General features: G+C 41.6%; 1 protein-coding gene across 1 annotated transcript in view; it reads left to right on the top strand.

Moving 5' to 3' along the window:
* Positions 1–19,892, top strand: part of pcdh17 (protocadherin 17) — a gene marked incomplete at both ends in the record, with an annotated part of 50,933 nt that extends 31,041 nt beyond the window's left edge. Inside the window, one exon of the mRNA XM_079217269.1 lies at positions 19,195–19,892. Within this exon, the coding sequence (XP_079073395.1) occupies positions 19,195–19,892 (698 nt within the window). The remainder of the gene's footprint in view (positions 1–19,194) is intronic.
* Positions 19,893–27,165: the final 7,273 nt, after the last annotated feature.

Genomic DNA, 27,165 nt, shown 5'->3' with positions numbered 1-27,165 from the left:
GCATTAGACTTATAGAGAATAAGAGTAACAGATGTGTTACATCTGACAAATTCACACCTGTAGCCTGTTCATGTAATCAGAGGAGTTGATTCTCTCATCAGCTGGAATAACAATATTGTGGGAGGTAAAATATCGGGTGGCACAGATATTTTATTCATACATTTTTGTCTCTGACACTTGCAATCCCACTGCTTGCTTATTATACATCTTGTCTTTTGAGTGATTGTATGTGTGTGTGTGTGTGTGGGGGTTATCTCTACATTTTATGGTTCTTTTTCAGTCCCCGAACATGTTACTTGGAATTAGCAAACTGGTTGGCACACTTTGTTTGTTCTCTGTCCTTTACGCTCAGTACAAGTGGCATTTTTGCGACTGACGATGTACAATTCACAAACCTAGATCCAGTGGAAAAGTGGCATCTGTACGCATGTCGTTATGTTATTATGCTTTTGTATGGGTTTGATGGGGCAGCCACAATCAGCTAATTATTTCTGATAATTTTGAGGTTTGGATCACACAATGCTGTGGTTTGACAAATATTCTGCCTAGTATTGCAGTTTTGTACATGGCAACATTATTAATAATACAAATAGAAAAAAACTCCAAGTGGCAGATTGTTCGGCTTTGATTATGTGAAAATGAAATGCCTGGTAAAAGTCTCCCTCGACAGTGAATTCAGCACAACTTCCACTGAATCAGTAAGATACAAGCAAAGGGCCACTTTGTCTGGTCTATTTCCTTTTCTCATGTGAATGAATATTTGTGGCGCCCTGGGGCATTGTTTCTCCATGTTACACTGCATCAGGACCCAGAGAGATAAATGGGCCTGGCCTGTCGAAGGCATCAGGACTTCTTCTCTGCCCAACCATAACTAGTAATGTCCTTTCATCCACTGCCTGCAGTGCTATAGATAATGGCGTATTTATTTGAAGAAGAGGAATTGCTAAAACAAAGGGAGGGGGATGTGGTTTATGCGATTACAGTTGATGGAATGCTCAGAAATGTCAAAAAAAGAAGACAAATTGGATATATGAAAGGCTATGTAGAGCGATAGCGATAGGGCTTGCATGTGTTAATAAATGCAAACTCAATAAGTGGATTGAAGGAAAGAAAATCAAGGATGGGAGGAAGAAAGAAGCCAGTTGTCGAGTGATCAGTTGCCGAGTAGAAAGAGCTCATGAATGGATGGGTTAATGAAGAGGGGCGGGACAGCAGGCGGGCTCCGTGGGAGATTGGCTCAAGTAGCATGGTGCCTGGCTTCCTGCAGTCACTGAGCCACCAGGTCAAAAAAAAAAACTGTCAACCAACACCTACCCTGCTAAGACACGCCGGAACCGAGTCGCATGCACACACACTCGCCACAGTGTGTGTGCAAGTATGTCATTAGGCCAACCCCTGCAGGCAGCTCTACTGGATGTAGCGTAAAGCAATGAAGCGTTTGCACCATAAATAGTCCTTTTGCGGTATCTATGCATTGCAATACAAGCTGGCTGTGTGAATTATTCAAATAAATATGTTACACATGTGGCACTGTACCATAGTGACAGTGAATGGGAGTGAGAGAGAATGTGTGTCTGTGTGTGTGTGTGTCACGGTGAGTATGTGAAGATGGCGACTGGGAGTGTTTTTCTCAGATAACCTCAGTTTGTTACTTTTTGATCCTGCTAAATTAAGATAAGGGGTTTGGTTAATTAAACTGTCACATGGCAATACCTTGAGGAATTGCGAGGCCAACACAGCTTTAATTGGGTGGCTGCTATTCTCTCTGCGCTGCCTCCCATCCCGGGAAAGCAGCCCCACAGAGGGGAAACGCATCCTTGTGGCTACTGGCAAAGGATGGAAGAGTTGAAGGAGGGATGAGTTTGAACATTTAAATGAAGAAGGGCGGGGAAACCAAACGGGGTGATCTGACCTTAAATGTGTCCAGAAAAAACCTAAATATAATTTATGCCACTGAATACATGATACACAGAGCATGTGATGCATACAATGGCTCCATGACCGGCTGAAAACCAGGAGTTTAAATTGCTCCTTCAATATGCATGAATGGTGAAATGTGTAATTTTCTGTGCGTTGCGGTAATCTCTGCGGTGCATTAGTTGCAAGGCAGGTCTCCAAAGCCCCACGGACAATGTCGGCAAGCTTAAGATGCATCTGTAATTACCAGCAGCCAATTAACAGCTGACCTCACCATCCCACCCCAAACCACAACAAAGATCTATTATGGAGATTGAGAAGGCTTGCAGTGTAAACAAGTAAGTGTGATGGATCTTCATACAGAGCTTATGGGTGTTTGCACCTCCTCTTTTGGTTTACTCTCTCTCTGTCACACACACACACACACACACACACACACACACACACACACACACTTCATTGGAATTCAGACCACGGTGAGGTAGACGTTTGGAAGTGTTGCAGATGTGTAGGTTTTTTTCTGTAACAGGCTGCATTATAGCTGCATTTTATTACACTTTAAATGCAGCACGTACATTTGTCGGAGGCACCGCCCACTGCTTCGTATTAATTGAAATGTTGGCAGCTGTGTGTGTATATATATATGTGTGTATATATATATATATATATATATATATATATATATATATATATATATATATATATATATATATATATATATATAGTTATATAATTTTTAAATAAAATAGTTCCTGCGATTATTATGTGATTCCTTCGAAAACACTCTGAAGTTGTTGCTATTTGAGGAAGGTTCCTCGATAGCCTAATGCTCGGTCTGGGGTGATGTTTTGAAAACAGTTTCCCATCTGTCCCTGAAGGTGATCGAAATCTGCCTTGATTAACAAGTGGGGAATCTGGATGATGGTCCCCTGTGCTGCCTCTCATTCGCTCCCAAGTGGGGATCAGAGAGGATGAAGTTTTGAGCCTAGGGATAATCTAGTTCCCTAGATTGTGATAATGCTGCTCAGGACGATCATGTGGATGAGAGCTGGTTTGGCAGTGGGTCTGTACTTGCATATACTTGTGTGTCTGTCTGCTCGTGCTCCAAAGAGAAGAGGCAGGGAATAGCAGAGCGAGTCAGTCAATTCGTACACACAGATAATGGGACACAAAACACTCTTTGGCTGTTGCTGTATCCAGGCAACCGCATCAGAATTCAAGGCGTATCGAAACAACAGATGATTGCCACCATCTTCCTTTTTTGGCTTTGAGCTGCTAAATTATGATCACTTCTACTCGCATATCAATAAGAATACAACAATTTCAAGATGACAAAATTAGGCAACTCCTACTGTATGAAGAGGCTTGTTTCCTTTTGTGCGCCTTGCTTGCTTGAAAACACATTTGCAATGTAGTCAAAACGTTTGAATGTGGCGAATTTCTCGCAAATAACTGAGGCTTAGCTTTGTTTGTGTACTTTGTGCATTTCATTTTCTGAGAAATGACAGTGAGCTTAAGCTTTGCTAAATCTCATTTTAGTTTTCCTGTCGTTCCGCATGGTCTCTTCCCACCCTGATCCGTGTCTGGTGTTGGTGTCCAGCTGTTCCATCAGCACGACAAGTGGTTCAGGAAACTCCCTCATTGTTCACTGACCAATCGCAAACACACCAGAATGCTGTCAACGGGCATTTTCCACCCAGTGGTTTGCATTTGCCTGCACCTGTGATTGTAGCCCAGAGGGCAGGGGATGCAGAAGGGGGAGAGTCTGGGCATTGGGGTGGAAAGACAGTCAGGGTTGGGATTAGGCTGTCTTTCTGTCTGTCGAGATTAAAGGAAATAGATTCATTGTGCGTTCCCCCCATTCCGTCGTGTTTTCCTCAAAATGCATCAGAGGACAGCTGAGGCGAACCACCAGAATTTGCATTTTTGTAATTTGCATGAACTCATTGGAGCTCGGAGGCAACTTACGGTTGTGTGTGCACGTATGCATGCATGTGTGTGTGTGTGTGTGTGTGTCTGGACATGTGCTTTGTAATTTGACAAGCAAAATAAAGAACTTGTCCAAACAATCTACCGTTCACGACTGGAAAGAGCCCACGCTGCTTTCAGGGAAATCTTGCACTCCGACTAGACAGTCGAAGCATTTTGTTTTCCAACATTTACTGGAATGTTAAGACATTACATGAACCGTCTTTCTTCACTGACTTACAACATGTCGTAACACAGTGCCATGCTGCAGCAGAGTATACTGTGTAGAGTTACTCGAATAGATATCCTTTGCAGTGCATTTCTAGCCCGGTGTGTGTGTGTGTGTGTGTGTGTGTGTGCGTGTGTGCGTGTGTGCCTGCAAGTGTGTGTCCAGGCCCCTCTGGACTCCATTAATCCCAAATCTAACAGACGTACTGCAGATGCATCCTATGATGTGTGCTGAATTCCTCTCTGGAATATTGGATGCCGCTTCCATAATATTCACTTCCCTTCCTCTCATCAGGAGTACATTGCTTTGCTCCCCCCTCCCTCACTCACACCCCCGGGATGCCTGGACTGTCCACCAGGACAGGTGGCTGTCGAATTTGTTTACAAGTCAGGTGTGTTTTCAGCAGGTCTCTGATCTGTAATTCTACATCTCTGAGCTCTTTTAATCCTATTCTTATCTCGTGTAAGCCTTCTAATCTTTGACCCTAATCTTAAACCACTACGTAGAATGGGGCAGCGTGGATTGAGTTGTTTTTCTCACCTTCCAATTCAATGCATTCATTTGTCAGTGAGAGAAGGAGAGAGAGAGATGGGGTCCTCTAGCCTTTGGGGTTTCTTTCTCACATGCTCAATCAGATATATTTATTGCTATACATTTCTATTTATTTGCTGTTTTTTTGCACCACGCTGGACTTTAAACCAGTCTATTTTAAAGCCTTTTGCTCATTACCCATTCTCAGGAGTGAAACAGAGGGAGAGGCAACGAAAGTGTAAATTAGATAGTGAGATGGAAAACACATTTCTATTTGAAATGATTATCCCTCCCGACGCGTAGACTAATAGACCGTTATTGCATTTCCGTCAGTTTCTTTTAATCTAATCATTCTCATAAACAGAAGAGGGAGAGTGTTAGTGTTTGCACATGTTTATCCATACAGAGACGCAAGCAACCAGTGTCTAGACAGCAAACACCAATTTGGCTGTGGAACAGAGGAACATCAATGCTAAAGCAATGTTACTGAAACACTAGGCATGTTCCTCAGTCTTGCATGAAGTGGAGATTGTAGTGACAGACAGACGGCGATCGGAGGAGAAGGAGGAGGTGCAGCAGAAATGGAGGAGAGGTTGGCAGAGCTCACTGTGGCTAATACATCCAAAGTGTGTCAGTTAGCTCTCTAAATGTGTTAGGCCCCGGGGCTGAGAAAGCCAACACCATCGACTCAACCTACCGCTCTCCACCTTTCCACTTAGCCTCTGTTCAACACCCGCCAATATCCTTAGGGGAGATACACTGCTGTTCATTGGCACAATTGATCAAATGCCTACATGCTAAAGTGTGCAGTTTTCTTATTGCATGTATTAGTCTCGTGAGTGTGCTGGAGGATTCTGTTTGGAGTGGCGTGCTGCTATGCGGCAGCGTGGCAGGTAGCTTTACAGGTGGTGTGTCTTCACACCGCATTCCCTCTCCTGGCAGGCTGAGGGCGGTCCCATTTTATTACAGGAAGTAATGTTGCTAGTACTGTAGAGCTCGAGACTTGACACTCTATCAGCGCCATGCACTGTACATAGGATTCTGTGATTGAACCTGACCGTGTACATTTTTGTTTCACATAGATAACGGCGGATATCATTTATTTCGCAAAAGAAAATGTGTTCCCTTTATTTGTCAAATGACTTGTAAATTGTGCATATTTCCGTGTGATTTACACACACAAACAATATACACAGTGCAAATTCCTGACTTGTATGCTCCAGTGGGTGGAATAAAAAATATTTGCACACACTATTAAGCAGGCTTGGTCTGTCTGTTTGAAAACATCAGTCTGGTGTCACATCGGGGATGTGCGTAAGCGCACACTATTTTTTTACACGGCTATGTTTCTGTTAGTTTAGCTGAATTAATGTAAGATGGTGGCACAGCTGTTCTCCAGAGAAATACTGGTGGCGTTCTGGTGGTGGCACAGTATGTATCACAATCTACATAATTGAATCTGAAAGGTATCATTGCAAGTCTTTGGCACATCGAGCTTCTCCTCCGACCACAGGCTGGATTTTCTGCAAAAGCACCAAACTCACAAACCCTGGTTGAGAATCTTGATGAATTCATTAGTATTTGTGATGAATATATTTGCCGTATTACTTTGTGATGTCTGAAACATTTTACGCGACCCCAAGTCAGCACCATCCGCCACCGATTCATTCTTCTAGGTTTTGGCCCCTTCTTGGACTGCATTAGTCTGGAGCGTCGAACCCCTTGACATGTTTCACCTACGCACCCTGTCTTCATTGAGTTTGGCCTGTTTCAGCCAAAGGGGAAGCTATTGCTCGAGGCAGCAAGCTGTCAAATAAGCATACAGAATTTGCCTTTTCATCTATTTGTGCATGATCCTGATGAATTTATATTTTCAGAGTTTAGTATCATCCGACATACAACTCTAAAATCTAAAAACCCCAGTGCAATAGTAAGGACAATACGATACCGCTGTATACTGTAAGTGTACGTGTTGTTGTATCACATTGATTGTGAAGAATCGGAAACACTTTCCCTAATCCTGCTAAAGCAGTCCACGTGGGAATGATTACTTGCACAAAGCTATGACACCCTGAGTTGTTCAAATCCCTTTTGTTCAAAAGAGAGCGACAAACAGAGAAACAGACATAGGAGAGAGACAATAAAAGAAAGGGATTTAGCACAACAAATGTAACGGCATTGTATGATGTCTGGTGGATCTTGTTATTGTGTGGATCGTCTGAATGAAGCCTCCACAGTGTTGGATTTGTTTATCCTCGTTGTTTATGGCCAGTTATCGGGGCCGGGCCACAGCGCCTCATATTAGGCAGTAAATTGGTTAAAGAAGAGATCAAATCTTGAGTGTTGGAAATAGCATTATTGGAGTAATATGGCTAGAATGTAAAAAAGAAATGTGTTGGCGTGAAGCACTTCAAAAGATGACCCAATTAGCAACAAAAGGTCTCCCTTCATTCTTTCCTTAATAGGGTGTTTTAAACCTGTTTTCTTCTTGGATCGAAACAGGATTTCTGTAATGAGCAAGTGAGTCAGATTCTCTCGCCTGATTTGTTTTCTTCTTCTTTTTATTCCCTGCTCTTTCTCTCTTTTTCTCACTTCATTTATTGTGCGCAGTGTCTCTCTAAATGGGCCAAGGCAACTTTCCTTGCTGTCTACTGGGGGGAAGGAAGTAGATTAAGGCTATTAACATGCACGAGGATGCTGATCAGCCTTTCGGTTCTCAAGTCTGGTCCATACTGTGCTCCCTCTCCTAAGGCTCTTCAGTTATATCCACCCTTTGAACATGGTGTGTGTGTGTGTGTGTGTGTGTGTGTGTGTGTGTGTGTGTGTGTGTGTGTGTGTGTGTGTGTGTGTGTGTGTGTGTGTGTGGATTGGAGCGGAGCGCTGTTTGACTAGAACAGCCCTTTTGATTTCCGCAAATATGCCCAAATACAATCTAAGGATGTCACACAGCGACCAAAGCAGCAAAAACACAAAAGAGTGCACTCTCATTCACGTCTCCAAACAGTAAGTAGTAGTGAGTAGAAATAAAACATGGTGCAGGCATGCTGCGTCTGTTTATGTTGCTTATGAGTGAGCATACTGCGATGCACACACAATAAAGACACCAGAGTGCTATATTTAGATGACAAACTTCCATAAACCCAGGCTAAAGAGGGAAGGAATAAACAAAAGAGAAGGGGAGGAAAAAAAGCAAGGCGGTCCAGAAGCATCCCCTGTCACGGTGCAATCCCCCATGTCCTAATTACACAGGCTTAGAGGAAACGGAGGATTAGCGACTGATTCACCATGCTGCTCTCCTCATCTTCTAATAAGTCCCCTTCTTGTCGCCTCCCCATCCTTTGTGCCACCCTGCATGTCTCTCTCCAGGTAAAGGTAGCAAGATACTATTGACCTCTAGCTTTGTGTGTCCCTTTGTTCCTTCTTGCTTACACGGCTGCCTCAGACAACACCACCTAATCCCATTTTAAAGTAGGCTCCGCCGCAGGCTTGTTTTGTTCGCGCTTCTCATCACTTTGGACATAGAAGATGTGTTGCATCAGTAAAATGCAGGATCACATTCTGTGTTTCCATGTGCCAGTGCATGTGTTGGCACTGTGTACAGTGCACCTGCTAATTCTGAGGATACATTTTTATTATTTTATTTCTTCACCTTTTTCGTCATCTTTAACTAAATGTACCCACCAGAGTCTGTCTAGTCATTGGTGAATACACTGAGCACATTTTGTTTACAGCACAATAACTTTATTTATATATTTTGCCGAGACAAGTTGACGAAACCAGTTAAAATTGCTGATATTGGGCTTCCACGCAATATCTCACCATATATTTTTTACAATGATCTATACTTTAAATGTAAAAGGTATAACATTCGTTGGGTGTATTATTGTATTTCTTAGTTTTCTGCCGTATATAAATAGGGGAACGATAGTTCAAATGTGTATTATTTTTTTAGTGAAGATTGGTACATTTGATATTTGTATTTTTTCCTGTATCTTGGGTTCCTAATAGCTCTATACTTTGCTAAATGATCAAAATGAACGCACAATAACCTGAATTAATCTTGTTGGTTTAGTTCCGCCTTCATATTAGTTGCCTGTCTTGATGGCAACATGCAGGATATGATTCATATATATGGTATGAGTGTATTGTAGCTGGCCATTATGAATGTCAATCATCCAGTATATGCTCCAGTATATCGCTTGATATTTATTTTCTTTCGGGTTATAGCTTTTCCATGTTAAGTGTTTGGTAGGTATAAATAGCTTGATTTTAGCAGGATGATGTAAGGCGTGTTCCTCTCAGACATCTATATCTAATAGCTTGCCTGTGGCTGCTCTGCTGCAATTGTTCCACCATTAGAACACTTAAGGAGTGAAAGAAAGTGGGGTTGAAGAGTGAGCTGTAGCCAGAGGAAATGTGAATTATACAAGGTCTTAAGTCACATGTTGGAAAAGGTTTTTTTTGATTGGCTGAAACAAGGATCTTCTTTGACTGACCTTGCATTATTTATTGACTGGCGTGAACATTGAATGATCTGTGTTTCTGAAAGGGAAGAAAAGAACGAAAAAGAGTTCCATTCTGCGTTAGTTCTGTTTTTCTATCTCCAGCAATAAAACAAACTCAATGAAGAGCACTTGGTTGAATAGGCTGCTTCAACACAGCAGTGGGAATTTTCTGAAGAGTGTTGTCACACGTCACAGATGTGGTTACAGATAAACATCGGTATGCCTATTCTCAGCACTTTTTGTCCTTGGATAGGTTCCCATGGCCATCCAGTACAGTTAAACCTGTTTGTTGAGGTCACTGAAGTGTTTTATTCTGAGGGCTGATTGTCGACAGATAACAGAACAGGTGAGATCCCCCTACACACACCTTGTTTTCACACAGCTGTCTCAAGGTCGACCTTCACCATCAATTAAAGCTAAAAGAAACCCATTGATAATTCAGCAGGCAGCACATGGCTACAACAAGCCTGTAGCATGTAGTGAAAACGCACATAAACGCACAAATTCAATGCAGTACCTTCAAAAGAACTTCATTAAAAAAACAATCAATATTGTTGAAATTGCCGACACTGGCCGAGTTTAAGTGCACATTATGTTCTGCTCTATTCAGACAGAAACAGGCAAACACACACACCTACATACGAACACACGTGGACACACATGCGGCAGCCTTTATATAACCAGATAGGTCACTTACAAACTCATTTGTATATGTAAGGACCACATTGTGCATTTCAGGGCCCTCATTGCTGCTTTGTGGAAGAGGAAAAGAGCCGTTTGTGTTGTCCGGATGCCCCTCATCTCTCCAACCCGCAGACCTTTCTCGTCACCCACAGCACACAGCGCTGCTTGCTCATCATTGATTAGGCTTTGTTTTGTTTGTTTCTGTTTGAATATGAGCTTATGCTCCTCTTCCTCCTCCTCTTGGGTTTTCATCCCTCACTCTCCTCTGCATAAATACTCTCTCCTCGGGGTGTTCTTTGAACAACTTATCCAGGCATTAGTCGACGGAGAGGCCTGCAGTTTGCGAGGGAACGCCTGAAGAGAGGACGTGTTTGATCCTGCGATACATGTCCTTGTTTCAGTCTCGGCATCGCCCGCCACCGGGCACCCCCACCGCTGCTGCCAAGCTTTTCCTGCTATGCGTCGGTATTCTCTTGCCTCCCACTGTGATAAAAGCTATTACACTGGGGAGAAGTATCCTCTCATTGTGCTAAGCCACCCACTGCACAAAATAATCCCGGCCCGTTCCCTGAACACACAGCCACACTCACAGTAGAACTTTGAATCAATAATTGGACGCAAACCAACAATTTATCACATTATATTATGGATTTTTTTTTCAATTGGATATAGCTATATTGCCAGAGAATACAGCTATATTACCAGAGAGAGCTTAACCAGAAAAAAAAGGTATTAATGCATTTTAAAACACACTTTACTCCAAATGACCATTTAAAATCACATCATGGGCACCAGTAACTGCTGTTTACTGATTTCACGCCAGGAAGTAGGCCAGTGTAAGTTGCAGGACTCACAGCAAAGTATGGAGGATGCACCAAAACCGCATTTTCATGGAAATACTATTGTATTGCAATCTCTTGAAATAATGTTGACACAATAGACTTGCCAACTGTAGAGAACAACCTGCTTTTACAGCACCGCTCTGCTCTAGAATCTTAACAATATCAGATTCAACAATACACCTGAGTAATGTGCTCATTTTCACCACACCAATGCATAAGGAGAAGACATAAATAACTCGCTCGATATCTGAATTGATGAGAAATATAACATTTTGATTTCTTTGGAGACTGTGTCAAGCTCAACTAAACTCACAGCAGAATAAATATTTAAGCAGAGTTTCTCAATAAAACAGGAGATATTTTATTAAAAAATTCAAAAAGTGGCAACTGTAAAATGCCTTGACAGAGAATACAACATTAGTTTTTTGTATTTAGGAAATAAATGTGCTCTTCTGTCTTAAACATATCTCTTAGAAATGAAAAATCTTCGTTCACCGGCGCCCAAAGTTATTTTCAGTAGACTGCCGACCTGGGAAGCCGTAAGATATTTACTAAACATTCGGCTCAGTCAGAGTGGAGACTCTCATCTGTGCAGTCCAAATATTTAGTCACCCTGATTGTGGGAGTTGCATGGATCAGCTGGGCTTGATAGCAGTAGGGGAGGAGATTAAAAGCACAATAACACACACATGCATGCACACCCAAACACACACTGTGAGCTCCCTCAGGTGAACAGGTGCAGTCATGGTCTGTCACAGATGCTCTGCACAATTCGTCAGCTGCCTTTCCTCCTGTCCACCTTGGGTGGGTTGGGGGATATTCACGACAACACAACCTCGACAAACAAGAACACACACACACACATTATCTGGGATCATTCTCCATTCATAGGTAGCTTTTAGTAACACATAGAGTGCTTTTAGTAGCACCAGGTGTGGTAAAATGGTAAAGATGATTCACCAGCACTGTGGTGAGTGCTAAATTCTTATTATAATGTGTTGTAGGTTTGTTTGTAGCTCTTTTTTTTTACTTTCCTACCCCTTCTTTTTGAACTTCCTGAACTCTCTTACCACGGGTTTGTGTGTTCAGCTTGCTGCTGCTGCTGCTTCGCTAGTGTTCAGCTCTCTCCTGGTTCCTCTCTCCCTCCCACCACAGGAACCACAGTGTGTGACAGAGGGACATTAATCACAGGGCTGGGTAATAAAGCGAGGAGGGATGGGCATGCAGGGCCAGGGGGGGCAGGCGTCTGGAGGGAGAAAAGGGTGTTTAGGGAAATCACACCATGCTTTATGACACACACTGATACACAGGCACATTTTTACACTCGCAGATTTAGGTGCACATCCTTCATGCACTGCACTGAAAGCTTCCACCCTGAAAGTTTGAAAAATTCAATCTTTGAGAGGAGAAGAAAACAACAACTCAGGATTCAAGGAATGGTGACCAGTTGCTTGCGATTAATGTGTTGGGGGAGAACCTTGTGCCTTCTTTCCCACCTGTGTGTGATTCTACGTGTCCCGTGGCCCTTGCTAATTAGGGTCCGAGCGACTGATGTAGTCAGTCCGAGTAGGACCCTATTGAAATACAAAGGGTTATTATTATTCATGATTATTATTTTTCTCATTTGGACTGCTTTTTGGTGGACTTGTCATATTCGAAAACTCACCAAATTTGGAACACCTGTTAAGCCTGGTGAGAAACGCGATGTATTAAAGCCGGGGAAAAAAGTTCCAAAAAATGACTCTCTAGCGCCCCCTGCAAGTTGGACCGGCGACGCCCCTCGCCCAGAATGTTTTTTTGACTTGAAAAAATTCACACATGTCCGTCTCCACCTGCTCTACAAAAAAGCCTCTCAGACCCATAAAGTCCGCCTAGGAATATTTTCCGCCATCTTGAATTTTTTTAAAAACACGAATTTGCACTTTTCTACTAAACGCTAGGTCCTTTTCATACCAAACTTGGTAGTTATCATAAATGACACTGGATCATCAATGATGCGTTGAAATTTCTTGGATATCTCATTTCGTTAAGGAGATATCGACCAATTAGCCTCTTAGGGGCGTGTCTTGTTTTTAAACACTCATAACATTAAAACTATTTGAACAAACGACTCCAAACTTGGGGTATATGTGCACATCGCATCCCCTAACTTGCAATAAATCCGTCGTCCCATTTGAACAATGGGGGCGCTACAGTACTTCGGCCAATTTGCCATTTTCGGCCCATTTATGCTAATTTTAGCACATGTTTGCATTTACGCCAAATACTACTCCTCCTACAAATTTCATACAATCGACTTAAATGCTGTTCTAAAGTGATATCAAGACCCTCAGGAGTATGGCTTGTGCTCTGTGCGCGTTTTCACTTTTGGGAATTGACGTTTACGGGGACGCAAAGACGCGCCTACTTTGAGCTAACCGCTATATGAGAGAAAGCTGTTGTAACTCCTCCATACATGATGCTATTACCCCAATACTCCTCATGCATGATACTGGTCCATGCCTGAGGACATGTACATGACAAATGTTCAGATTGTCATAGCGCCACCCACTGGCCAAAGGAAATCAGCCAAACTGTATCCCAATTACAGGCAATTTAAATGACCTGGTGTAATCTTTACATAGAGAAACATGGTGTGTGTGTGTGTGTGTGTGTGTGTGTGTGTGTGTCACCCTCGACGCTTTCAACCAGCCTGATCAGTAAATCACATGGTACCTTATTGCTTAAATATAAGATACTTATATATTCATAGCAACCCACTAGCGCCACCTACTGGCCAAAGGAAATCAGCCAAACAGCATCGGATTTAAATAAAAATGACAGCGCCCAATTGCATGCTGGGTAACGCTCGCGCACAAAACAAAACAAGAAGAGACAGACCGGAAGACACGCCACACAAACAGCTGTTCGCCGCCCAACGCTGAGACAGTCTTTCCCAGCATGCCTTTCGCCCGTGTAATTTGGAACCATGACGGATGCCAGTGACGCTGAAACCTAAGTAGCTCTACTGCGCTGCCAGGGTTAAACTGTAAAAATGAATTGCTGATCCCTGCTCTTGTTGAGACCATGCATGGGTTTGGCCGGTTTCCTTCTGAGGCCAGTCGGCGACCTGCCGGTTACCCCAAACGTGCCGGTTACCCCAAACGTGCCGGGATAACCGAGGACCCGCTCACAGCTGCTTGCAGCTTTAATTAAGTGTTACTTTAGCGAAAGCCTTTTTCTGGAAGAATAACAGAGGGACATTTTTTATTTATTTTTGTATGTGGAAAGAGATGAGAGGCATTTCATGGCACGGTAGAAGAAGCATCTTCAACATTGCTGTGATGTTGAGATGGCTGCGGGAGCTTTTCATGATACTGATAACTCTCATGATGAACACACAATGTAGTGGTCTGCTGGGTTTAACTGCATTAAATAGTTTTTTTTTTTCAGCATTTATTCCTGGCCCCTTTGGGTTATTGGAGTTTTTTTAATATCAATCTCATTCCATCTTGACATTTTACAGTGGACGCTGGGTTGTGAATCATATCAAGTGGGGTTGTGATAGAGGTGTGTGTGTGTGTGTGTGTGTGTGTGTGTGTGTGTGTGTGTGTGTGTGTGTGTGTGTGTGTGTGTGTGTGTGTGTGTGCGTGTGTGTGTGTGCGTGTGTGTGTGTTCTCGGTTCTTTACTGTGCTTTTTTCTGTTGAATCTGCACTTGCATGGGTTTTTTGTTCTGTTTTTTAACAAAAGTAAAATTTTCATAAATTAACTCATACACATTCAGTGTCGTGATTACAGCTACCTACAATTTAAATGCACAATAGATGTAGTTTTCTGTTATTTAGTCTTTGCCTCGGGAAAGCGCACCACACTACATTTTAGATGCTCTACTCTGCTTGTATATGGAATTATTTATTTAAATTCTTTATTCAAATTATACGTAAAGAGATACTTGTATGGAGTGTTGTTTTTGTTTTGTATTTTAGATAAGGCCCCTCATTGGTTCAGAAAGTATTTAACAAATCCTTCATTCATCTATCTTTAGTTTTCACGAGCCTATCTCAGCCCGGGTGCTGGCATGAGGCAGTATCTGATAAATAAACACGTTGAACACAATTTACTTTTTCTCCCTAATTAAGCGGCATTGCAAAAAGAATGGACTTTCTGAATTTGTCAAGATTTCTTTGACTGTGTGTCCTTTTGCCATTTGGCACAGATTTCTTAGAGCAGCGTAGCTACTTTTTTATATCTGTTTCATGTGCTTTTAAAGATAACAGGCAGCTACATAGCCGCCCTATCTCACTCATTGTTACGCAGTCTTGCTATTCTGCCCTAAAGCAAGGCAATTAATCCTGCCAGAGAGGTAGTGAGATATCTCTGGTTGCTTGCTGTAAAAAAAAAAAGAAAAGAAGAAGTATTCACAAGTACAAAAGAGAGTGCAGAGTTAATTACACTTTTTTTGTTGGCAATAGAGGTGTAATAAATATCTGATTTCAATCAAGGATCCAGGTCAAGTGTCTCCAATAGGAATTTAAAGATACAAACATCAACCGTGTCTGCCTGTCGGGCAATTCAGTCAGACTTTCAGTGACGCTCTCCTTGTAAGTGAAGCAGAATGTTGCCTCTTCTCTTCTCTCTGACGTCTCAGATGTCTTGGTCACACTTTATATGGATGAATTCAAAATGATTGCTGCATATCATTGCATCTTACCTTGTTGTTTACCTTTGGTTCAGGGTCAATGTAGTTAAAATTTGTACTGTCCTTTTCAAGTCTTGTTTGGAAGAATCGATTAAAAGGACATCTTTTTATTTCACCATTCAATATCACTGCCCGAGATTGCAAACTTGATTTAAAAAAACAACAACAAAAAAAGAATTGGCCACTGAAAGATAAAAAATACAAACAAAAAACAATTTGTTTAACACAGATTTCAATCTTGTGGTTCAAGGTATCTTGAGGTTTTTGATTTTGCAACAAGTACTAAGAAATAATTTCATCTGCAAAATGAAAGCAGTAATGTTGCAAAAAAATAATGCAATGATATATTGAGGGCATCTACTAATAGGATATCATTACATAACATAAAACATTAAAGAGATTTGCCTTAGGGAATGGATAAATAGTAATGCTTGTTTGGTCATAGTTAATATGGTAATATAATTATTTGTCTTAATGATTTATTGCATATTATTATGATTGATTATTAGTGTCCTTTATCATTGTTCCAAATCCAATCATTGACCGAGAGCTAAATCAAATTGTGACAATTGATTGCATGTTTGAGTGTATCCATCAGTGTAATTCATCTTGGACCACACACAGAGCTGAAAGGGAAACTGGAGAGGAAGCAACTGAGCTCATCCCTTGGAGCCAAATCATCACAGGCAAATGTGCCCTTGGTGGAAGCTTCTGTTGCCCATCCCAGAGAGCTGGTGGAGCCGTTGTGAAGAAAGAGAGGGATGGAGAGAGAAAGGGAGGGACGGACGGAGGGAGATGAATGTCACCCCTGTGCTCATATGTCATATTGTTAACCATAGATACGAGACTGCCTCAAGGTTGAACGTGCAGCAGAGACATAAATAATCTATCAGAGGTTTCCTCCGACTAAATAGAGGGAAATATGTCTCCATGGATTATTTATGCTTTAATATGCACACGGTGAATGGACAATCACCTCTGAGAGCATGAAGACATTGTTGGGGCCAAGTTAATTGTGTGTGTCTGGAATGCCTGCGAGGTGGGTGTGTGAGGGGCAGTGGTTGTCGAGCAGTTAAGCTTGGTTACACGTAGGGTCTATATTTTGTGGCTCAGTGATGGATTGTGGCGTGCTCGGCTCGGAAAGTGTATTCAGGTTTGTATTATTTATGTACAAGCTTCCGTCCGAATCATCGATCTTTGTGCTTCCGACGTGTTCGTTCTTTCTCACTCAAATCTTGAATCACTTGTGCGCAAACACAGGCACACGCAGACAAATGTGCTTCCGAGTGTGTGCGAATGAATTCCTTCTCTCACACACAGCATTTAGATGTAGTCAATCTCAAAGTGGTCCGGAATCCGCTTTTCCGGCTCACCTTATTTCCTCTTCAGATGACTGCCTCGACATAGGAAATGTCAGGCTCTCTTTGCCAGCGCTGTGTGGCTTCTTCAAACATTTGTGAAGTGTTAAGCTCATCTCTACAGCTTAGGAGGGCAGTCTCTCAGGAATCTGGGCTGCTGACCCGCAGCACAGCAAAGAAAGCCTCGCCAAAAGCACTCAAGCACATCCACTCTGCCCGCTCATTTGCATCAATGAAAGATTGTATTTGTCCCGCGTTTGAGGTCGTTACAGCAGCATACCCGCCATACTGTAAAGGCCCATGCATTGCATAATGGAATAATGGAATTGGTGGGGTGGCTATACAGCTCCTAAACAACGTGTTGTTATCTTTGAGTAGCCTCATTCTAATGCGTTAGAATGTGTTGTGAATTTGACGCGCGAGTAGATTACATGCAAAGTCAATGCACAGACGTGAATGGTTGTGAAAAAGTGAATTTTCCGCCGGGTGGCGCGAATGGCGCGCTTGACGAAAGATTTGCGGGGCGTAAGCCAATCGCCGTTGAGAAGTTCCGCCCGTCATAGCCGCCGTCTTGCCGTTGCTGAATCAAACTGCTGCTGGTCCGCCTGAAGCAGCGCTGGTAGCGGCCGTCATTCAGACGCTGTGAGACTACGGATAATATTTTGAACCCAGACACAATGGAGTTTGATGTTCCGACGTATGTGGAATTTACACAACAAGTATAAAGCAGAACTAGTGGTTATTTCCATGGTGGATGAAGGAAACGGTAACTGTTTTTATGGAGATGCCACAGAGATAAACCACGCCCCCTTTCAGGTGCGAGTAACATTTGCAACGCTTTTGGTGTGAACACAGCTTTATTGTATAGTAAACTGACGCGAGTAAACTGACGCGAGTAACGCTTTTGGTGTGAATTCATCATGAGGAATATAGGTTTAAACCATTAACAACAGGGGAGGTGAAATGTGACAAAGTTGTTTTCTGTTCATTACAAAACATGGAATTGTGAAATATATGACTTTTATCTCCAATATTACTGTCTACCACTTGTGCTATTGACACTTCCATTAGGCTCTATCGAACATCAACAATGTCGGTTTTAAGCTCCGATACACTTGCCTAATTTCTATGAACAAAGAAAGCGACCTTAGTTCTGTTTATGTTCCAAAAACAAGCAACTAATGTATTGCTTTAAGAAATTGGAAGTGTGGCGTTTGTCTGCAGTGATTGGCTCCACAAACAGGCAGAGATGCATTGCACATCTCAGAACCAAGACCACATTGTTTTGAGCTGCTGCATTTGTTTAGAAGACTGTGCAAGCAACCTTTTGGTTTTACTGGAAAACATTGTTCAATGCTGCTATTTAATTTAATCTTTGGGTCCGTCTAGCCTTTACCTTTTTTTTTTATCTAATGGAAAGATTGATAGAGGTTTGTAAAGGCCTCATACTGAAACGTGTCGAGCAGTATGTGCACACGCTGCTGCAGACAAACAGAAGATATAATCAGTGTTAATATCTTTTCATCAGTTAGTTGTAACTAAACCATTACTGTGCATTACACTCTCTGCTGTGTGGATGAGGATGAGAAAAAAAGGAACTAGTTCCATTCATCTTGTCCCAACTATACCATCTCATCTATTCAGACTCTCTTGGTTCTCTTCTCTTGGTTTCATCCCACCTGGCCAATGGAAATATTCCATTAGTGGGACAACAGATGCTTCATTTCTTTTCTCTTTTCTTCACTTCATGCCCAAGAGGAGAAAATAAACGGGCTCCTCTTTTTTATTTCATGATTATTTGTTTTAATCCAAGTTTGGGATCTGTTTGACACAGGCATGAACACTCCAATAATCAGCCAGAGTGCTCATCTCTCTGAATAGAGATGAAAGACGGGAACACAAACACACACTTCTACACACACGCATGCACACACAACAACAACAGGAGCACACAAATAAACAGGCACAAACACATGGGGAAGATGCACAAGCCATTTGGCACAGGCTCTCTGTCTAGGGAGGTCTTCAAAGCCCACTGACATGAATTTATGATAACGCCACTATGCCTTTGCCAAACCTCAACTGTTGTTGTTTTTCTCCCGCTCCCTCCCCAACCCTTCTGTATGCTCTGCCATCCCCTTGATCAGAGCTTTGAAAAATGCAAGCAGGTGTCCCCCAGTCCCTTGGAAAGGTGTGTGTGTGTATGTGTGTGTGTGTGTGTGTGTGTGTGTGTGTGTGTGTGTGTGTGTGTGTGTGTGCATTTGCATGTGTGTTTGGAATGAGACATCCTTAGCTGGCTCTTCCCTTTTTACATCCTTTCATTAACTTTGGGCTCCAACTCTTTGTACAGTTCAGTTTCATAATGGCACTATGATTCTATTACCCTCTCGCTGTGTGGTTTTACTCTCTCCTCTTCTACACTGCTGACCTAAATATCTCTTTCTTCTCCATCCATCCCCTCCCTTTTTTTCTATCTTGCAGACGAGGACTGTGTGAATTGTACGGAGGAGTGCCGAGTACTGGGTCATTCTGACCGCTGCTGGATGCCCCAGTTCCCCGCTGGAGGAAACCAGGCAGAAGGTGTTGACTACCGCAACAATATGTTCGTGCCAGCAGGTATGGAGACTGTGCCTGAGACGGAGACCTACGAGACAGTCAACCCCAATGGCAAGAAGACGTTCTGTACATTTGGAAAAGAGAGGCGTGACCACACCATCCTGGTCGCGAACGTTAAGCCCTACTTGAAGGCGAAACGAGCCCTCAGCCCACTGCTCCAAGAGGTACCTTCAGCATCCAGCAGTCCCACCAAGGGCTGCTCCACCATGTCTCCCTGCTCTTCAGTCAAAAGCCCAGCTGACGGAGCTGAAGGCAAACCGCCTCCTGCCACGTGCTCCGGCCACTACGGGCCTCCTGACGGTCAGTACCTGTCACCAACCAAACAAACCAGAGACCAGGGGGTCTACCCACCTTTGCCTCCCTCAGACCCGGTGGCCAAGGTGCTCGCAGAGGCCCGCTCTAGGATCAGCCAAGAGGCGACGGGGGAAATGGAGTGTGTTCTGGAGCAGGTCGAGCCGGACGGGAGCCGTGATAGAATGGACGCCGACCAGGTGGTGAGAGACATCGACAAACTATTGCAGGACTGCAGAGGAAGTGAGGCCACTGGAACACTCAGGAAGTGACACACATGACTGCAAAAAAAGAGAGGTAGAGAGAGGAATATAATGCTATTCTAAAAACTCTCACGCCAAAACTGTCACCAAAATAAAGGAAAAAGGTTCAACGGCTCTTCTGATATGAGCTCTTTTCACTGTATTTGTTGTTGCAAAATCCCGACATTGGACGGACGATGGGAACATTTAATATGTCAGTCATTTGGCACCAGTTTGGTGTTCGGATCCCAACCAACAAAAAGGAACTGGGTAACAAACATCTGAATTCTGCTGAATTTATAAACTCTTTTTGTTTCGGATTCTTAAGCAAATTGCAGAGGCTTATGCTTCTGGCACCTCGCAAGCTATTATCTAAGTGCCCACCAGCTCATAAGTGTGTTGTTCATGGTCTTTTGTGAAATCCTACATATCTAAGTGTGTGTAGGTGGATTTCTGTTATGTGTGATGGCTATAGAAACTGAATTAAAAAGGACTATTAATGGTCAGACATGACAATCGATGCGAAAACAGTGAAACAAATTGTGAAAGACCGAAATACACAAAACAACCTTATCTCTCTTGACTTAAATATAGGTGTTTAATGTGTGATGGATACTGTATCTGAACGTCGAGCGACTGGTTAATCAGGTGTGTGTTCGCAGGGATTGGTTCTGGACTTGGAGACGGAGGGGCTTAATTGCTACGCTGAAGGAGGATTATTAACAGTGTAACCATGTTCACCTGTCACTTGTAGCCACATGTGTAAGCTGTGTCTGTCTCACGCCTCTATTTAAACATTCATGTTGCTAACTGGTGTAGTTGCATGCACCAATTGTACACACATTTTACACACGCGCACTACACTTTGCTCATACACGTGTTGACACGCTCACATGCACTGATGCCCCAACAAACACACACACACACACACACACAATACACTAATGCTTGCACACAACTGGCCATCTGTGTAATTGTCTTATACATGAACATCATCAGCTTTCAGTCCCTTGTGTACAGTGAATTATCATGTGTGTGTGACTATGCCTTAAGGCAATCACAGGTTGTATAAAAAGGGACATTTTTTCCTCAACTGTGAAAAGATGAAATCTATATGATTATATAGATGACCATATGTATCAATTCATGTATAGTGTCCAAATATTAACTACATATTTATAAATTTTATAAGAAAAAAAAATAAATGAGGAATCTCAGAAAAAAGTGTCCTTGAGTTAAGGTCAAGTGTGGGGCATTAACTCAAAGAACTGCAAAGGACACTGCCATTGTTTCGAAGACAAATATCCAAAAATATAAATAACAAGAAATTGTCCCTTCACATTATCACTATACATAATATCATTATATGTGTAAATGTATCCAATTTAGATGTGTTTACATAAAAAAACTGACATATTTTTATTGATTTTATTGCAATTTCTGTGCATTTGAGCCAAATTGTTATGTGTACAAAAGCTATATTGTGTATTTTATTAAATTAATATATAGTTGTGTTGCAATATACATGGGCTTATATTGTATTTGGCAAAAGTTGCCTTAGTAGCTGTCGAACTCTGTGAGTTTGCTTTAGTTTGGGTTTTTGTTGGTGTTTCTTTTTTCCTCTCTATTCTGCGTCTTTGCAGGCTGGCTTCAGTGCTTTTGAGATGTCGCCTCTTTTTACCCAAAGGTCCAGCCGGATCGAATACAATAACTGTTGAAGCTTAATGAGCCAGCTGATTTAGAATACAATTCAACAACAAAAAGCAACAACCACAAGATAACAGTTTGAATATTTTTACTGAGCAGATTTTTACAGGGCAGCTATTTTCTTTAACAATAAGTAGTATGCGTATCTCTTGTGTTCCATATGTTTTTACTTTTTTTTTTTTTTTCTTCCAAAAAAGAAACCTGCCATATTGAAAGTGGAGTCGTTTCCTTGGTGATCATAAAACTGCCTTACTGTCTCTGCGAAGAGCTTGTTGTATCTGTGGAGCTTGTGACTGCTTATAAAGCCCTGGTCCACCAGAATGTGCATTTTTCTATTAAGGACCAAAAGAGGTTCTTTTTCAGTAGTCTGTGTTGTTTATGTATGTTCTCCTTCTCAATACATGTTAGAATTATCATATTTTGCAGAGAAACATCTGAAATTCTATCAAAAGTTACTTTGGATTTGATGTCTTAGCTGTTTAGGTACACGGTTTATACAACCAAGTGTCTTCACATTCAGGCTTTCTTAAAAGAAATGATACAGACATTTATTTTTGAAAATTTTGGCACATTTCGGCCACTCTCTGAAATAAGGGAGGTGCTTTTTCTAATATACTCTGATAGTAAATAAAAAGCAGAACAGTAGGCTATTAGACTAGATGTGTTTTGGAAAATATGACTACAATCACCAAATCTATGTTCGATGCAGCCATGAGAGGGAACAGTGACTTACATTCATGGGGCCTCTGGTGTGTTTATCGTAAAGTGTTTCTGAGCTGAGTTGGACTCTTGACAGCAGATAGAATGCGTTGTATCTCGCAGACATGTCACATCTGAGTATTTTGGTATTTCCTTTTCTTAATCGAGATACATGTTTGGACATTCTCCTGTCATTCTGCAATTTTTCTGAATTTATTGCCTACTTGCCATCTATTTTTCATTTCACTATTCATTTGCTTACTTTTGTTCTCTTCAGCTGTTTGCTTTCTCGCCTCTAAGGGAGGAAAGCAACTGTTAGCTTTTCTCCTCTCTTTCGTCTGCAAAGTATTTGGTTTCGGTTTACCCTTGCTCTTTTCCTGGGAGATGGCAGAGGCTGTTTTTAGAGAGGGCTTGGAAGAATTGACGGAGGAATAAAATATTCATGGTTATTTTTAAATGAAACTTTTTTTGCTTTCGCTCTCAAATATCTGGATGAATTAAGCAAGTCTGACATTCACATCATACAATTAGTTAAATTGTGCTTTTCAAAGTGTGCACTGTGACTGTGATCTTGACAAAAATGCTGTTATATGTGTGCAAATGCACATGCATGCACGCACACACACACAAACACTTGGGCACTTCAGCAGCACACTGCCTTTCATTTAAATGCAACTTTATTTAATTGTTAAGGCTAATTGTGAAGGTTGAAAGAAAGGTCAAAACACTACCCAAATAAATGTGACACTTTTCTTCATGGTTTCTTTTCTTTTCTATCTCATTGTGCTTAGTCTTCATGCTGGATCAAGCATTCTCTACTGTGTGTGCGTGTGTGTGTGTGTGTACGCTTGATGTGCTTTCATGCCCCTTTTTGTTTAACTAAACACTTTCTTTCTTATTTGCTTTCTGTTACACATGTACAATATATTCACGTCCAACTCGCAGATAAATTATACTTTCGTGGTCTCTCTTTTTATTTGGGCATTAATTCAATCAAAGTGCAGAGGTCGACTCAGGACTGTGTCTTTTGCTCAGTCTGGCTGCCACAAACAGCCACTGTCACACTTCAGGCACATTTAAAGTGCTGTCCCCTTGAATGGAGATCCCCTGGCTTAGCCGCTGTCTACCCTCGCAAACTGTGGGCAGGAAATGAGCTGGGTCCAGTGGATGGAAGGTATTCTGTAAAGCCATGGCCTCTTCTCTCAGGCTGTTTGCGGTCTAATAGAGCAGAGGCTGCTGCTGAGGTCAACACATAGTTGGAGATTGAGCATAATGCAAGGCCTCTCATTATTGTCTAATTACACACTGTTGGCATCATACACTGTTTTCAGTGCATTACTCAAATCTAGAGTTTGTTATTGTTGCCCACTTGAGACTGTTGGTTTTACCAAGTGATTAGGACAGGGCCTTTTTGAATGTGGCTCACCGCCTCTGGTCTCTGACTCATGCAGGTGCACACAAACGGCCACTGCTTCACACATAGAATCAACATGTCATTTTGGTTAGTTAAAACAAGCACCCAATGTTTGTCAGTGTTGTTGTCCCCTCCCCTCCCCCTCCCTCCCCCCCAAGCCCACACTGATAGCATAGGGCTCCATGCTACTACGGGCAACTGGTTTAAAGACCAGAGACATTCATTTGTATGGATTATTTCAACTGCTATTGTCTAAAAGCTGTGTTCATTGTGATCTATCTGGAAAAAAAGATGAAAAGATCAAATAAAAAAGCAATTACTAATAATGTTTGCTCTTGTCCTTTTATGAGTTGGTTGAGGAATTGCTAGTCATGGCTTTGATTTAATTCTCTTCTCCCAAGAGATAACCTTGAGTACCTGGTTTCTTTTTTGTTCTTTCAAGCATCTACGCAGCCACTTTTGCCCTGTCAAATAGGATTGCACTGTTTACTTTCACAGTGGCTGGATAAGATAGAAAATTGGCTTTTTCAATTGTGTTTTGGGGTTCTAAATGGACATGTACATGCACCTTGTACCCAAGCAGACACAGACACACTTGAAATGTTGCTTTGGGCAACATATTCTTCATTCATTACATTAGCTCACACAAAAAATTACTGCTTAGGCTGTTTGTTTTTTTTATTCTGATTGCTCAGAAGCAAATAAATTGGTGCTTGAAATGATGTGTACTAATGTTTCTCAGATAAGATGTTGCACTTCACCCTTCAGCTAGATAAGCATTCTGAGACCAATTTGAAGTCTCTTCAATACTGGCCTGTGGTTAGAGAGATTATTATATGCTCCCCATTTGCTCAGTGAAATCGGGTTTGCTTAATCTGTAATTAATGGCTATTAGGTGTTAGATGCTCAGAGTGGAACATACACTGGCAGTGGCAGATTGTGACCTCGCTCATGGGGTTTAGTTCCTCATGAAGAATAGTGAACAAACTTTTTGGACTACCGCTTAAAGTACTGGTGCTTTGGAATGGGTTTTGAATGTCCTTTTCAATGTTTTCCATTACAAAATGACAGACCATGGAAGCTAATGAAACACCATTACATTTATCTCGGGCAACTATTCCATCATCACTGTTTGATTGCAGAAGTACATATGGTTGTATGCTTGTGTGACTCCCCGCATCAATTGGCATACTGCTGTCTAAGGATTCAAGTTAATTAATTTCCCAGACTGCAATCCTTATAAATGCTCATTCAGGACGATCACGTCCTAATTACAGAAAGACTTCCTACAACCGGCAACTGAACCGTTGTTTTGCTGCTGAAGAGATTTGTTATTCGGAATATAGAAAACAAATATTAAAACTAAAATATTCTTGATGGGTGACTTATGTCTGTCTTGTTTGTCTTTACACACTGTGACGGTAAAATCCTTTGTGTCAAAAAATGCAGTGCCAAAAGAACCCATTAAAATACCTAAAAATTATGTATTTGTCGAATTATTTATTATTTAAAGAGGACTCAATCAAATGTATTTTCATTTTGACCATGGAGGGAATTTTTTACCCCATACTGAAATTGCAGGCCATTGCTATGCACCAAGGCCTTTTCTGTTTGTATCTAACTAGTTGCCTCAAGGCAGATATTAATTAAAAAGATAGCAGAAGTGCTCTCCTAAAAAACACAATTTTTTGGAATGCAGCTGCTTCATGCTGTCTCATTTGGCCTAGTGGTTAGATTTTCCATTAAAACTACAGCATACCTGCAAAGAAATAAAACGCTCTCTACCTTCAATAGTCTCTCTGAATATAACAGATCACAAAACTTGGAACATTAATGGTATGTAGGCTGTGTGGTAGGTAAAGAGCAGCAGTGTCCACAACCTAAACACAGTAATCAAAGTCGATGTTTATATGACTGGTAAAACATGACACAAATTACATTTGACACCATGTATGAATCGGCAACATTTTCATATACGTTAATTAGTAAAATTACATAAAAGAAGACAACTTGCATACAGTTCTGATGGATACTTTAGTCCACTTTAGTTGTTTGGTCGCATTAGATATTTTATAAAGATAATAGCACTACATACATCCATATTTTAGCACTTTTGTCAAGGTCCTTGATCAAAATAACAGTGCCAATGAGATTTAATCAAGTACTGTTCTGTATTGAGCTTGCTTAAGGTGAAACTGAAGAGTACATCTTTTCAGCACAAAGAGAAGGTATTCATCATAGTTAAGGACAAGGGTTCTCCCTTCATTTGTCGTTGTGTTCAAGAAGGTAGGCAAATTGAAAACGTGCATGTGTGTGTGTCTGTGTCAAAGAGACGTAAGAGACACAGAGGTGGGAAATATACATCTCACAAAAGGATTCAGGATTCACGTGTGATGATTTGGATTTGATGCTAACCCCCAATCCAACCTTCAACTCACACACTTTACATCAAACGAAATGGCACATCATTCCAATAATGCCTAAATTATAATGCATGGCACTAGCAATGTGCCATAAGATAAGAACATGTTTGCCTCTCTATGTTAATGTGCATCCAAACTCGATTGAAAGAGAGTTATCCTTCAGCCTGCATTAAGTGGAAACTGTTTGACATAATAAGCATGTGCTCATTACACCATTCAACAAATGTGTGACTCCGCCTCAGATTGCCCTTTCACATTCCAGCCCTTCTGCAGTCACCTTGAAGAGATGCAATGTGTTAACTATTTAAGGAGCTGAATAGAAAGCACCAAAATAATGGTTCAAGACAGCTTCTGTGAAGGGGCCAGTTCACATCATGAGGGTGAGTGCTCGATTAAAACTTCAATAACCACTACGGAAAACTTAATATGAAGGAGACAGTAAATACCATCACATGGATTAGAAAGGCAAAATGCAAGGATGACTGGCACTGCTGAACTGATACCAATTAAAGGATCAAGAAGCGATGAACGGTAAATAGAGAGAGGCTTGAGAAAAAGAACGACACACAAACACAGTGTCCATTGGTAGCTAACAACTAACTTATGATAAGGTTGTTTGCTATTTTAGGCGAGCAAACTAATGACCAAGAAGTCAAATTCAAACCTCAAACTTGTCCTACTGTCAGACACAATCAACATCACCTGTGGATGAGCGCTTGGTGTAAGCAATAAGCATACAGGCTCATGAACAACATCACATGTAGTTGTGTCTGGGCAGGAGAGCAGCAGTACATAATAAACACAATTAGAGAAATGGTTTAGAGAAATGATGCAGTAAAGTAATTTGTATATTTCTTAATTTACAGCACATGATGCTCCTATTTTGTCTTTACCAACTATTTTCAATTGTAACAAATAGGTTTTCTAACATTGCTCGTTTGCAGAAATTGAAGAGCTGGATTTTTTGCAAAATACAGGTTAAATACAGGTTTCAAAAAACCCTGATGAATTGCAGCCCACGGACTAAAGTTACCTCGCCCGGACAAGGGAAACCGGGGCA

Source organism: Taurulus bubalis, assembly GCF_910589615.1.
Source record: "Taurulus bubalis genome assembly, chromosome: 4".
NCBI lineage: Eukaryota > Metazoa > Chordata > Actinopteri > Perciformes > Cottidae > Taurulus > Taurulus bubalis.
The sequence above is the reverse complement of the archived record's forward strand: the minus strand, read 5'-3'. Positions and strand labels throughout refer to the sequence as shown.